Here is a 12028-nt window from a genome sequence, read left to right on the forward strand (position 1 = left end):
CCGACTCATCTCCTCGACCAATTGGCTTCATGCACTCTCGTCACCCAGCTTAGCTTCCGGGGGAGACATCAACAGAGAAACAAAGTGCGGCTGCTTCTGATCATGGCGTCTCTAGTGTAAGTAAGTCTATCCCTGCTCGAGCGGTTCCTACGTTGCCCTAGAGCCAGTCTCGACTTCCGTCTCACAGCTTGGAGTCGATGGTCGACGATGAGGTCGCATCCAAGAGCAGACCTGCAGCCGGGGCTCAATGACTATAGCACACCATATCTGGCCCTTCGTGCTCGTGCAGGTTCGTGCAGCAACCGGCTCTGCGCGACGAATTGTGCAATGCCCTGGGCCTGCTCGGCACACGCTTGCACCCAAGAGGAAACGGCTGGCCTCATTGGCGATGCTGCAATAACACCTCTGTTAAGCCCTCAAAGCCAGTGGCTGGGCCGCCCATGCAAACGATTTCCCGGTCGAGAGACAGACCTTCACACCAGGCATACAGAAGTTCCTCTATAGCATCACAGTAATATTCCGAACAGCAATCAGTCCTGGATATCCTGGCTTCCCTCGCGACAACGGCGAGCACCCGCCGCACTCCCAGCCCCGAGGGCATACGCGCGAAAGAGAGTTCACGGGCTGGGAGCTTGTCGTGCCTAGTTCCATTGAATTACCACCTTCTGAAGCTGCTGTGGCTGCGGCTACCCCGGAGCTCTACGAAGGACGTTCTGCAAGCACGTGTGTAACTCTTGATGGGAGGTTCTGTGGCCACAACCACACCCTAACGAGAAAAAAAACGGGTTATACCTCGATGCTTATGAAAACTCATTGTGAGAGAAGTTTTATGGCGCATGGCTAAGTAGATTCTGGAAATCGCAGACATACAGGGTTCCACCGGCGGTCGAACAAAAGCAGCCGTACCCAGATGTCATTAACTCTGCGGCATGGCGGTCTGAAGATGCTATGGCAGGTGGCAGACCGCGTGCTGACAGGGTCAGCGAATTCGCCTCTGCGGTTCCCCGATCAAGGCACTGAGGAGAAACTAGTCAGTGGTGTCGCGTCTTACGTCGTCGTTGTCGTCCATCCAGGGCCACCACCCTCAGGGCCCCTGTGTCTATCAATCCCTAGATCCAGACGACGCCGACCATCCCCGCGTCAATGACTGTGCCCGTCCGCGTTGTCAACGGTGGTCCGCCGACTGAAGTCCGCCGCGATGACGAACGCATCACAGGAAAAGGGGGCGTGAGGGCGGCTTTTTTCGTACGATTACGATGATCTGGTCGAGACCTTGACATCTCATGCCAGAGCGACTCGCGGAATTGTCAGAGCAAGGTACTCTTGAAACCCTCTCCCCCTCCTCCGCCCAACAGAGTCGTATTGAATCGCAAGATTCTTTCCGAAGCGAAAGTGGACCTAGAGTCGCAAGGACAAGAAACTTTCTCTGTTCTTCCCCTGGCCCCTTTCCTGCAGCAGCTGGTCGGACCGCTGGCTGGGCTTCTGTTCATGTTCTCTGCAGCTTTGGTGGTTGCCCGCCGCGCAGAACTCTGCGACGCCCGCTTCGTCCGTCGTCTCGTGGGCGTGCGTACAACACGTACGTAGCTGTTCTACGCTCCATCTCTCGCCCACAGTTGCCATGCCCGCTCTTTGTCACATTCCACTTGTCTTAAGCGAAAAGAATTGCAGTGAACCTGACGGAATTCCATCCGGAAATATACAGTACGACGTGGATTATGTCGTGGGCCTCCATAACCTACGGCACTTGAAACCTTTCTCCACATCGCCGGCGTCGTCGACGTGCCTGGCCCCAATCCCGATTGATACTCCCCGAGCTCCTGATCCTTGAGGAGTATCCAGTGAAAGGAGGGAGAAAGAGGACAGGCGTGTGTACTGCCGCAAGGCCAGGCTCACAACAAAATGATCACCGTTCGACTAGGGCCGAACCCTCCGGAGATCCTCCGGCCACATGAGATCCAAGCTCTAGATAGCCTCAGTCCTCAACTCTCGATGCCAGTTTTAACGTTACGCAGGTAACAGCAGAGGCGGCGGCAACATTCCCAGCACGACAACAACAGGGATAGCGGCAGCGGCGGCGGCGACAACGACCATGATGGGGTCGTGCTCTATCATTTACTCACTCTCTCTCCTCTCTCCATTATCATTGCACGCCACGGCTCAACTATGACATGATGAGAGTGTGTACACGGGTTGCATACGCAACGGCGATCAGAGCTTGCATGACAAAGGGCACCCCTATTCTCTTCCACGCTACACTCCTATCCCTTGGTACTCGCATGACACTCTCGCTGCGGCAGGCTGTCTCTCTTCCTGCCTTATGCCTTGCCTACCTTGGGACACTTTTCGTACGGGATATCGAGGCCTTGAACCAAGAACCTTGGTATTAAGACCTTGGATCTAGGGTCTTTCGACTTGGATAAACGCTGGCCAGACGGGCCCCTCTCCGTCACCTCCCGACTCGTGCTCACGCCACCCCCCTCTTCTTTCTGCAACGATGCTCACAGTGTACTGTAGCGAACTGTATTAGTGCAGTTATACTCTTTTGGGGTTTTCCTCTCTCTTAACTGCTACTATGTGGACTGCCACGCCATCGGTGAATACCCCAGGGCCCCTCTTTGGTTGGCCGGATGGCTGGCTTTGGTTTTCGGGGTCTGTCTTGTTTCCTCGCAAATGAGCAGGCCCTTGTAATCTGGCCTATCCTTTCCGGGTCCGGCAGACGCGAGCCTGCCCCCGGGAAGAACGTTAGGTCAGTCTGGCTAGACGGCCGGTTGGGCTGGGCGGATCAGCCAGCTAGATCGACTCTGGACACATTCGCTTGCGGACCTTTCCCACGTTTATTCCGTCCGCCGCCACTACCACCGTACCTAGCCCGCTGCCCGTCGTCGCTCGTCCGCACCCGTCCCTCGTCCAAGACTTGCCCGCCGCTTGCTTTCGAGTGTGGAGAGGATACCGTTGCGAGGTTGGCAGAGTAGCAGCCGTTTCTAAGCAACTCTGAGTGTTCCTTTTTTGCCTGTCACCTGCCGCGAGCTCGCGTTGCTCTCCCTCTCCCGTTTCCTTCCCAACCCTTTCCCAGAGCTACGTCGATGCCTTGTATGGTACCTTTCCCTGATCGTGCCTCCCCCCCTCCCCCTGATCGTTGCTACCTCTCTCTTCGTACAACCAGGGGTGTGGAACGATAGGGCTCGGATTAGGAGATAAAAAGACTATATATATGAACTGTCACAGAGTCTTCCACCGCCCGCTCGCCCGCCCGCAGGCACAGGACTAGGCAATATTGAGGAGGCACGTGTGCGTGATATACTGCGTGTTAGCCGGCGGCAGGAGAGGAGACTCTGACGTTGGTAGAAGAACGACTCATGCGAGGCGGGTTAACTCTAGGAACGACGAACATGTGGAAAGGGATAAAAGAGAAGAGAGAGAGAGAGAGCCTCTTCCTCCAAGGCGGCGTTGAATTGAATGGAACGTCGAGGAGGATTTTCCCCATCGTATCCCCAGACTTGTAGTCCGTTGATCGTCCCTCTGTCTTTCCTTCCAGATACGACGTTCGCGAAGGGGGCCCGCCTCTGACTCTCCTCCCCCCCCCTCGTCCCTCTGCGCGTTTGTGTGTGTCCTTTCTTGCCGGGATGGGGTTTAATGTCACTAATGATATCGTCCCACGGCAGATGGGGCGGACGATGGGAATGGGTTGGGCACGCTGGTGGATGGACGGATTGCCGTCGTCAGATCCCGTGGGAAACAAGACAGAGAGAGTCATCACGACATGTCATGGTGGCGAGTGGGGGGTGGGAGAGACTTCGCGCAGTGTGTACACAACCTGCATCGTTTCGTGTTGGAGCCGAGCCAAGGGTCCCGTTCTGCTGGCTCCGAGCCGGAAGTGGTCGTGGCCGAGAGTGGCCGAGAGATCTCGCGTGCGACGGAGCACCGCCCGCCTTGCTGCTGCAACGCATAATCCTCGGCCGATCCGTCCCTGGTCCGTGGCAGAGAGAGAGAGAGAAAAGGAGAGTCATAGATGATCGATCGGTTCGGCAGTCAAGAGTCGATGGAGAAACCTGTCGGGTTGGGCATATAAGGCCCACCTCCTTTGACGGGGGCCCTGTGTTGTCTCTCCATGGGGCGAGGTGCTCGAAGAACGGTACAGGAATTACCGGTAATCTCGCGCGCTCATGTCCCCTTGATCGAGCGCTGCGAGACGGCCAGGGAAGGGAACACCAAGAAGGGGGGGACTTGAAATGTTCATGCCCCTTTACGTTATATCAAAGCTCATTCAATTTCCTGGTCGAAAGCTGGCTGTCAGGAAAAGGGGGGGGGGAAGGCGGCGGCCCTTGCCGCCGCCTGTTTGGGCGCCTCGGTCGCTGCTGTGCGACGGTGCCTTTCGTCACGATGCAGGTTGACGATGCAGACTCATCACATACGCAGCATGCTGTGTCTCCCAGCCGAAAGCTCGGTGGTTCATTAGATTCGTTGTCTAGTCTGATCATAGTCCCATAGTCCCGTCTCCAAGTTGCCTTGCCGCGAGCGCTCGACGCTCTCCTGTCTATTCGCTCAGAATCGTACCCAGCTAACAGTGTCTCGCCTACCAGAGAGACCTTTCATCCCTCGTCGCTGTCTTCTTCCTCGTCGACCAAAGCCATCTGTACGAAGCGTCTGATCCAGGCTTCTTGTACCGGATCGAGCTCGCCGTCATCCACGACGCCGATGCCAATCTCCCCATTCCTGCCGACAACGGGCACGCGGTGTGCCGGGTTCCTCTGCTGGTTCTGCCGCCGGCCGCCACGAACGTCCACGCCTCTGTTTCCTCGTCCGCCACGTCCGCCTCGTACGGGAGGACCGCCTCTTCTCGCGGGGTTAGCCGGCGCTGGTGGCGCGGCCGGGGGATAGGACCGTGGACTGCCCCTGCTCCTCCTCGACCGACCCGAGGAGCTGGATCGGCTCCTATCCGCAGGACGAGCGGTCCTTCTCGCGCAACACCGCCCGCCGGAGGGGCGGCGGCTGGGCAACGTCGTCCGCCTCCGTATCCGAGTCGCTGTCGTCCGGCTCCTCAATCTCAGGGACGAGGTGGACGATCTCGACGGGGCCGGGGGCCTCATTCTGCGCCGGTCGCGCGCCACCGGCGAAGCCGTGGTCGACGTTATCGCCATCGCCGCCTTCCAGCTCCCACAGGCGCATGTAGCACGACGTGAACTTGCCGTTGGGCTGCTCGTTGAAGTGGGCGTAGGGGTTCCTGGGATCGAGCCAGGCCGAGCATAGATAGCAAAAGTGCGAGGCGCAACGGAAGCAGATCATGTGGTTGCAGCCGTGGCTCTTCTGCGCCGTGACGCCGCACGTCGGGCACGGCGTCGTATGCAGGTTGATGTAGTCGATCGAGGCCTGCTCCTCGGCCGAAAGCTCGCCCTTGTCTCGCTTGGGCGCGCAGCGAAAGAACTCGCCGTGCCACGACTGGTAGCAGCGGCTGCAGAAGGCGAAGCCGCAATCTTCGCATATGGCCAAAAGGTCTCCACTGTCGAAAGCTTGCTTCTTCTTGCCGTTTGTGCCTTCCTCGTCTTCCGTATCCTCGTCCGAACTCTCGTCAACGAGCTCCAGCCCCTCGGGCTTCCTGTGCTTCTTGGATCTCGCAGCGCCCTGGCACCACGACCGGGGACAGTAGATGGTGTTCTTGTCTGACTCGAGCTCGTTCTTGTACTTGAGGGTCACGTAACGAGTCACCGTCTCTTGGGACAGGCCCATTTGGAGCAGTTCACTGGGGCTGATGGAGGTCTTGACTTTGCGCTTCTTGCCCTTGCCCCGCCCAGCCTCGGCGCGCTCTTTGGAGCAGTTCGGGGCAAGACAGCGGACTGTTGCCAGGTCTCCTTCCGTAATGGCGTTATTGTAGAATTCCTGTAAGCATTGTTTACAGAATATGTGACCGCAATCGAGCATCTTGTGACACATGGAACCTTTCTTGGGGTCTGCGCAACGGATTAGCGGTCTTGAACGGACAGTCAGTCGCCACAGAGCCTCGTACCTAGACAGACGCCGCAGTCAAATGTCTCCTTCTCAAACGCAGCCCGAGCAGCCTCGATGTCATAGTCCAGGATGGCAATCTTGTGGGATGGGTCAATCACCAGAGCGCCATCCCCGTCAACCATGCCAAACACATCGTCCGCTGCTTGCTGGATGTGGTCAATGTACGTGAAAGCGACCATGTCGCGGCCCATCTCCTCCCACAACCGCGCGCCGTCGTCCTCCAGCTTCTTAGTGACGTCCTTTGTAAGCCATGGTGGCGATGTGCTTATGCTGACGCTGGGCGGCCTTTCTGACGGATAGCCCTTGGGCAGGTCCATGCGGACCACGACGGCGGGGAGGTGGGAGAGCTCATGAGAATCGACGCGGGGTTCGACGCCTGGGAGCTGAGCAGCAGCGTCTTCGGCAATGGAGGCGGCGGGAAACGCAACGGTCACGGGCTTCGCAGGATGAACCGGCAGCTCGATGGTGAAGCAGAAGGGCCGCTGGTCGTCTGGCTCGATTTCGGGGAAAATGGCCTGCAGGGAGCTGAGCTCGTCCTGGCGCGGGTCATCGCTGTCGGCGTCCATGGCTACCGGTTGAGGCAGGCGTATCTCATGCTTTCTGAAGCGACCGCGGTAGTGGTTTTAGGCTCTTGAGTGTTCGTAAGAGAGCGCAGGATATGGAAAGGGGTTGCGCTCCTATGGATTAGCAACAAACATATGGAGATGGGTATCGAAGAGGCAGCGAGGAAACTAGTGGCGAAGTCGCGAAAATGGGTTTGGTTTTATTTGGAAACAACGGAAACGGCGCGGAAACCGCGAGAAGTGCGACTGGCTATGATAGGACCATTATTTTCTGTTAAATTCCTCTCGGGGCCGAAGGGCAAGGGTTCCGGTGCGCAACACTCAGAATAGCTGCTGCGTGAGAGAGAGCCCAAGTCAAAAACGGCTGGCCGGGCGCGGGGCAACTGAGAGTGGAAGTGATGACTCCTTTGCCGCTGGCTGGCAATCGCGGGGCAATAAGCAGGAGGAAAAAAAAAAAGACTGGGTTTCGTTTGTTTAATCAGCTCCTTCCTCTCGCTGGGTGTGAACAAAGCTAAGCCACAAAGCCACGGAAGGCCGCTGTATTGCACTATTTGCACTGGTGGGACATGGAGCTCTCGATTGGCCCGAGCTCTGAGCTATGCAACCTGACGTACTTATGCAAATACGGAGAGAGAGAAAAAGAAGCTGGCAGTGCAAGTGCGCCAGCACAGCAGCACTTTGACATTTCTAGAGTGCTGTGCACCACGATCCGCGACGTGTGCTCCAACTTTACCAGCCCCTGTGAGGAGTCGGGATTTCGTCCGCTACACGATTCAACCACCCTCTTTCCCGAACCACATGGAGTCTAGCGCTAGAGTCTTCATTTAAGAGCACCAACTCCCCCAGAGACAGCCATTGGAACCTAAGCCAAGACCGGGAATGCAGTCGAAACTGCGCAGTTGAAAGCATGGACCAAGACACGAGACCTCTAGCCTCGCTCTCCCTCACTCACGTCTACTATGTGAGACCAACCTGGGCATCCCCCTCCCTCCTACCTTGCTCGCACAAGACTAACAGAACCTCCTCCAAGGACCCCGACGACCCCCTCTCGTTCCTCTGCGCGTGGCTCGCCCTGCTCCCGCAGGCCCTGTGCATCGTCTATGCGACCCTGATCTGGTCCACCCGTGAGGTCGAGATCGTCCTCATGTTCGCTGGCCAGCTGGGCTGCGAGGCCATCAACTTCGCCCTCAAGCGCCTCATCAAGGAGGAGCGCCCCCGCCGCATCCACGGCAAGGGCTACGGCATGCCGAGCTCCCACGCCCAGTTCGTCGCCTACTGGTCCATATTCCTCGTGTTGTTCCTTCTAGTCAGGCATCGGCCCTCCTCCGCGCGGAGGCACCACCGGCCCTACTCGCTCGTCGAGCGCGTCGTCGTCAGCGCCGCCGCGCTCGGCATCGCCGCCGCGGTGGCCTGGAGCCGGATATACCTCAACTACCACACCGTGAAGCAGGTGTTGGTGGGTTGTCTGGCCGGCTCGGTGTGTGCTGTGGGCTGGTTCATGGTCACGGCCGTTGCGAGGGATTTTGGTCTCCTGGCCTGGGGCTTGCAAACTCCCATTGCGCGGCTGTTCAGATTCCGCGATCTTGTGGTGGAAGAGGACCCGTGCCAAGCTGGCTGGGACAAGTGGGAGGAGAGACGCGTGGCGGCGGATCAGCAGAAGAGCAGATAGCAAATTGGTCTCGAACGGAAATCTAATCAGTATTCTCGCGCAGTACAGAAGAACACCCCGCACTAGGCCAACCAGGCTTTGTCATACTAGGTGCAAGTGTTGCTCGATGTCACTGTCACACAAGCCGGAGAAGACGGTCATTTTGTTTGAGCTCTTTTGATTCATTGAGCTATCATATCTTTTGCCATATGGAAGCCCTCTCTAGTGGCATTTACCTCCGCCCTCCCCTCCGCCCGCCTCGTAACTAATCATACCATCGTGTCCATCCATCCATTATGGACTCCCAAGACTCTTGATTCCTCCCATCCTGAGGCCTTGCAGCTCTCCAATGAAAGCCGTGCCCATCCAGATCGTACACAATACGTCATTACATACGCATCGTCAGAGAGATAAAGAAAACAAACAATATGTAGACATTTATGTCGTACAGGTATCTCCGCAAGTAAAAAACGCCATACAATGAAATAGTACATATAAGAAGAGAAAATTTGTGTTGTGCCGTCAACTCCGATCTGTGACTTAAATAATCGGATCAAACGCTTTTACCGTCCGTTGTAGGGTACGTCTATTTTATCGCTTCCGGACTTCAGAATGCCAGTGATGGTACGGCTTCAGATCCAGTCGCGCTTGTCGTGCTGAGCAGAGCATTGGCAATTCTGCTTGGTGCACTTGACCGGCGACTTCTTGCGCGGCGCGGGGGTGTTGAAGCCAACGCCCTGGGGGCTAGTGACTCTGGTCTTCTGAGGGCTTTCAGGTCTATAGACCGCCGGGCTCAGGGTGAGCTGCTCCGGCTCTTGCTCTTTCAGCTGCGACTGTCTGGGCACAGTGACGTTGGGAACAGACGGGAGAGTCTTCATCCGTATGTTCTTCTCGTGACGGATGGGCGATGACACGAGAGTGTCATCCTCCTCGGAGTCGGACGACTCGATGTCGCTGACGACATCAACCTGCGCCAAGGGGCTAGGCCGCTTAGAGGCTTCGTCGTCCCGGTCGTCAGGGCAGCTAAGACTGTTGACGCTAGTATTGTTTTGGAAGTATTGCGAGTTGAGAGGCGGCATGTCATCGACGTTTGACAGCCGCAGGCCAATCTGCACAGTTGCCGACGAAGCGAGGGAAGAATCGCGACGATGGCGGATGCCTTGAGGGTGGATTGACGGAGGGGGTCTGAGAAACATTATGTCGTCCTGATCAAGCATCCTCGGTTCTGGATCGGGCATCCTCGCGCCGGGGCGTATGTCTTGGCCGGGAGCAGAGTGACTGACTTGGTGTTGTTTTGCTGTTCGGACGGGAACAAGGAGTAGGATCTCTTGCGGGCGTGGGCCTTTGGGACCTGATAGGTCGGGACCTGCACGGGCTCGGGCGTTCTCAAAGGAGAACGGACCGGCTCCCATACAGCATTCGATCGGAGAGGATTGGCGTAAGTAGGCGAGCCGGAAGGGCTCTCAATGCGGGCCTCTTCCTCCTTCTCGGGCACCAGGCTCTCGGTGCTGTCCATTCGTCGGAGGGATCGGGCACGACCGACAGGGTTCATCATGTGGTTTTCGTAGTCGTCATCGCCATTATAGACACGAATGCCGGCCTTGAGCTTATTACGCTCGGACTCCCACTTTTCACTTTGGCGGGGGCCGATGGTAGAGAGAGTGTTTGATCGAAGAAATAGGTGCAGGCCGCCAGTCATTAGGCCAGACACGTTGGCAACAACAGAGGCAATCATGGAGAGCGTAAGAGCCTGCCCAGTGGCACTCTGCTGGTCCGTAAAGGAGAGGTTGAAGAAGAAGGGGATGAGAAGAGTCTAAGCCCGTTGTCAGTCGGATGCACGTACGAGAGTAGGCTACTTTACTTACAGTTGAGATGAAGGCGACAGCCAGGAAGTAGACCATCCTGGAAGCAGCAATACGCTCGCTGTTCTCGATTCTGGCATTGTTGTGTAGTCGGAAGAAAATGACGAGAGTCGAGGCAAGAAGTGCCACCGAGATAAAGGTAAGGATAACAAAGCATCCCTCCTTCCAGCGCTGAACGAACCAGAAGAGCGAGGCGAAGCAGAAATTGGGAGGGCGGACAAAGAGAGTAACGAGATAGGTAACAAGGAGAAAAGTGCCGACGATGGCTAGGCAGATAGTGACGTTCCACTTGCTACGAGGCGGCAATGGGTTCTTTCGCAGAGACCGGAAAGCCACCTCTAGGGCGAATACTAGTTGAATGTAGGGAACAATGAAGACCGCTACGGGTATCGTCAGTGAGGCTCGAGTTGGCGGGGTCTGGGGATCACGTACCGGGCAGCATCATCTGGGAGGTGATGGTGCACCCCAGGGTCAAGAGGTGGTCGAGTCCAGTCGACTGTGCAACGGCGAAGACGATGCCCTGGACGACAATACCGACAGAGAGAATCAGAGGGAAGGACTCGGCAGGTCCAACAAACGTGAAACCATGCGTTCTGGAACGAGCTGTTAGCCGGTGCTTCCTCCTCGATGGCGATGCCAATTGCCGTACCTGAACCCAAACTTCTGATTGTTTCTCTTTGCCGTTGCATATCCGTCCCAAAAGATTCCAACTGCTGTTGCGAAGGCGGCGATTACGTTGAAGACGGCGAGAATAATGGTCGAGGTTCGGATCGATTTCGCGGACTGAAAACGGAATTGGTTGATGATGGCCGACGTCGAGTTGCTCGTGGCCTTGTAGGGGCCTCGTAATGAGTCGCTCGCGCCATATCCATCACCAGTCGTTACGCCGCCGGCATCGTCCCGCGTCCACAGGTGACCATACCCCCAGCTATCCATCTCGTCGATTATTCACCTGGCACTGGTCGAAGAGATGAGAGCGCAGGCGTCGAGCCGCAGCGGGTGCCAGATATTACTTCGCTTCCCGAACCATCTAATCCATAAACCGGTCGAAGATGTCGCTGTCGGAGGAAGAAGTGTGGTGGAAGGATGAGGATGAGGAAGGGAAGAGGGAGGATGGCGATCGTGCGGATGGGATGGAGAAGTGAAAAGAGTAAGTGAAAAGACAGGACGGATTGTAAAGGGCTGCCGCTCTTGGACGAAGAGGGCGGACCAGACGAAACAGACACTAGGCAAAGTCGGGACCTACGGATAGAAACAAGGAGCGATAGGACCAGCCACTCAAGAGAAAGGAAAGGGACCGGCCTGGAGAAGAGACCACTTCCAGAAGTCCAACGGGTAGAGAGAGGCGAGGAGAGGCCGCATGAAAAGGTCAAAAAGCGATCACAGAAGACAGAGAGGCCCACCTCAGTAGGGGGCTAGCAAGGGAGAGGCTCGGGAGGGCCCCCGCGCGGGCCAGGTGAGGTCCGGAGGGTTAGCCAAACCGCCAACTGGGGCCCAAGTCCAACCTTGGGCAAGGGTAGCACGGCTGATGGATGGTCTAACAGAGGGTGCAAGACTCGAGAGAAGACCCCGGGCAAGTGTGGGAAAGACGGCCCATCCAGACGACGAGGACCATGGGTCCAGCAGCGGGCGAATGGGAGACCACCAGTACCTCAGCCCGGCCCGTGACTGGATGATGGGCAGTGAGGGGCTCAGATGGGGCGAACGTCTTTTGACGTGCATGTTGCTGGTTAGAAGTTGGCCGCGAGGGCCTCAACACGGCATCGCAGCTGGTCTTGGTCCTTGTCGAGAGAGGGCTTGGAACATGGAAGACTGGGCTGGGCGCGGGATGACAACCATGTTCGTCACGACCCCGCCAACTTTGGCTGGGCCGATACCTGGTGCCAATTGCCTCTCAGACCCCCTTGCCATCCAGCGAAGTGAGAACCAGGTGCTCGACGACACGAGGAACA

The 12028-nt window shown here is 57.1% G+C and overlaps 3 protein-coding genes across 3 annotated transcripts; 1 reads left to right on the forward strand and 2 right to left on the reverse strand.

The window, feature by feature from the left end:
• Window positions 1-4932: 4932 nt before the first annotated feature.
• On the reverse strand, window positions 4933-6569 carry ColSpa_09421 (E3 ubiquitin-protein ligase itt1; the record flags this gene model as incomplete). Its single annotated transcript, XM_049275633.1, has 2 exons — window positions 4933-5874; window positions 6012-6569. The coding sequence occupies 2 exons, from the start codon at window positions 6567-6569 to the stop codon at window positions 4933-4935; spliced, it is 1500 nt and encodes a 499-aa protein (XP_049131590.1).
• Window positions 6570-7473: 904 nt separating this feature from the next.
• On the forward strand, window positions 7474-8235 carry ColSpa_09422 (putative E3 ubiquitin ligase complex SCF subunit scon-2; the record flags this gene model as incomplete). Its single annotated transcript, XM_049275634.1, has 2 exons — window positions 7474-7527; window positions 7597-8235. 2 exons carry the CDS (start codon window positions 7474-7476, stop codon window positions 8233-8235), a joined length of 693 nt encoding a protein of 230 aa, XP_049131591.1.
• Window positions 8236-9409: 1174 nt separating this feature from the next.
• Window positions 9410-11012, reverse strand: ColSpa_09423 (uncharacterized protein; the record flags this gene model as incomplete). Its single annotated transcript, XM_049275635.1, has 4 exons — window positions 9410-10027; window positions 10080-10456; window positions 10509-10669; window positions 10726-11012. 4 exons carry the CDS (start codon window positions 11010-11012, stop codon window positions 9410-9412), a joined length of 1443 nt encoding a protein of 480 aa, XP_049131592.1.
• Window positions 11013-12028: the final 1016 nt, after the last annotated feature.

This window comes from Colletotrichum spaethianum (assembly GCF_022836535.1).
Source record: "Colletotrichum spaethianum MAFF 239500 DNA, contig28, whole genome shotgun sequence".
Classification (NCBI taxonomy): Eukaryota; Fungi; Ascomycota; class Sordariomycetes; order Glomerellales; family Glomerellaceae; genus Colletotrichum; species Colletotrichum spaethianum.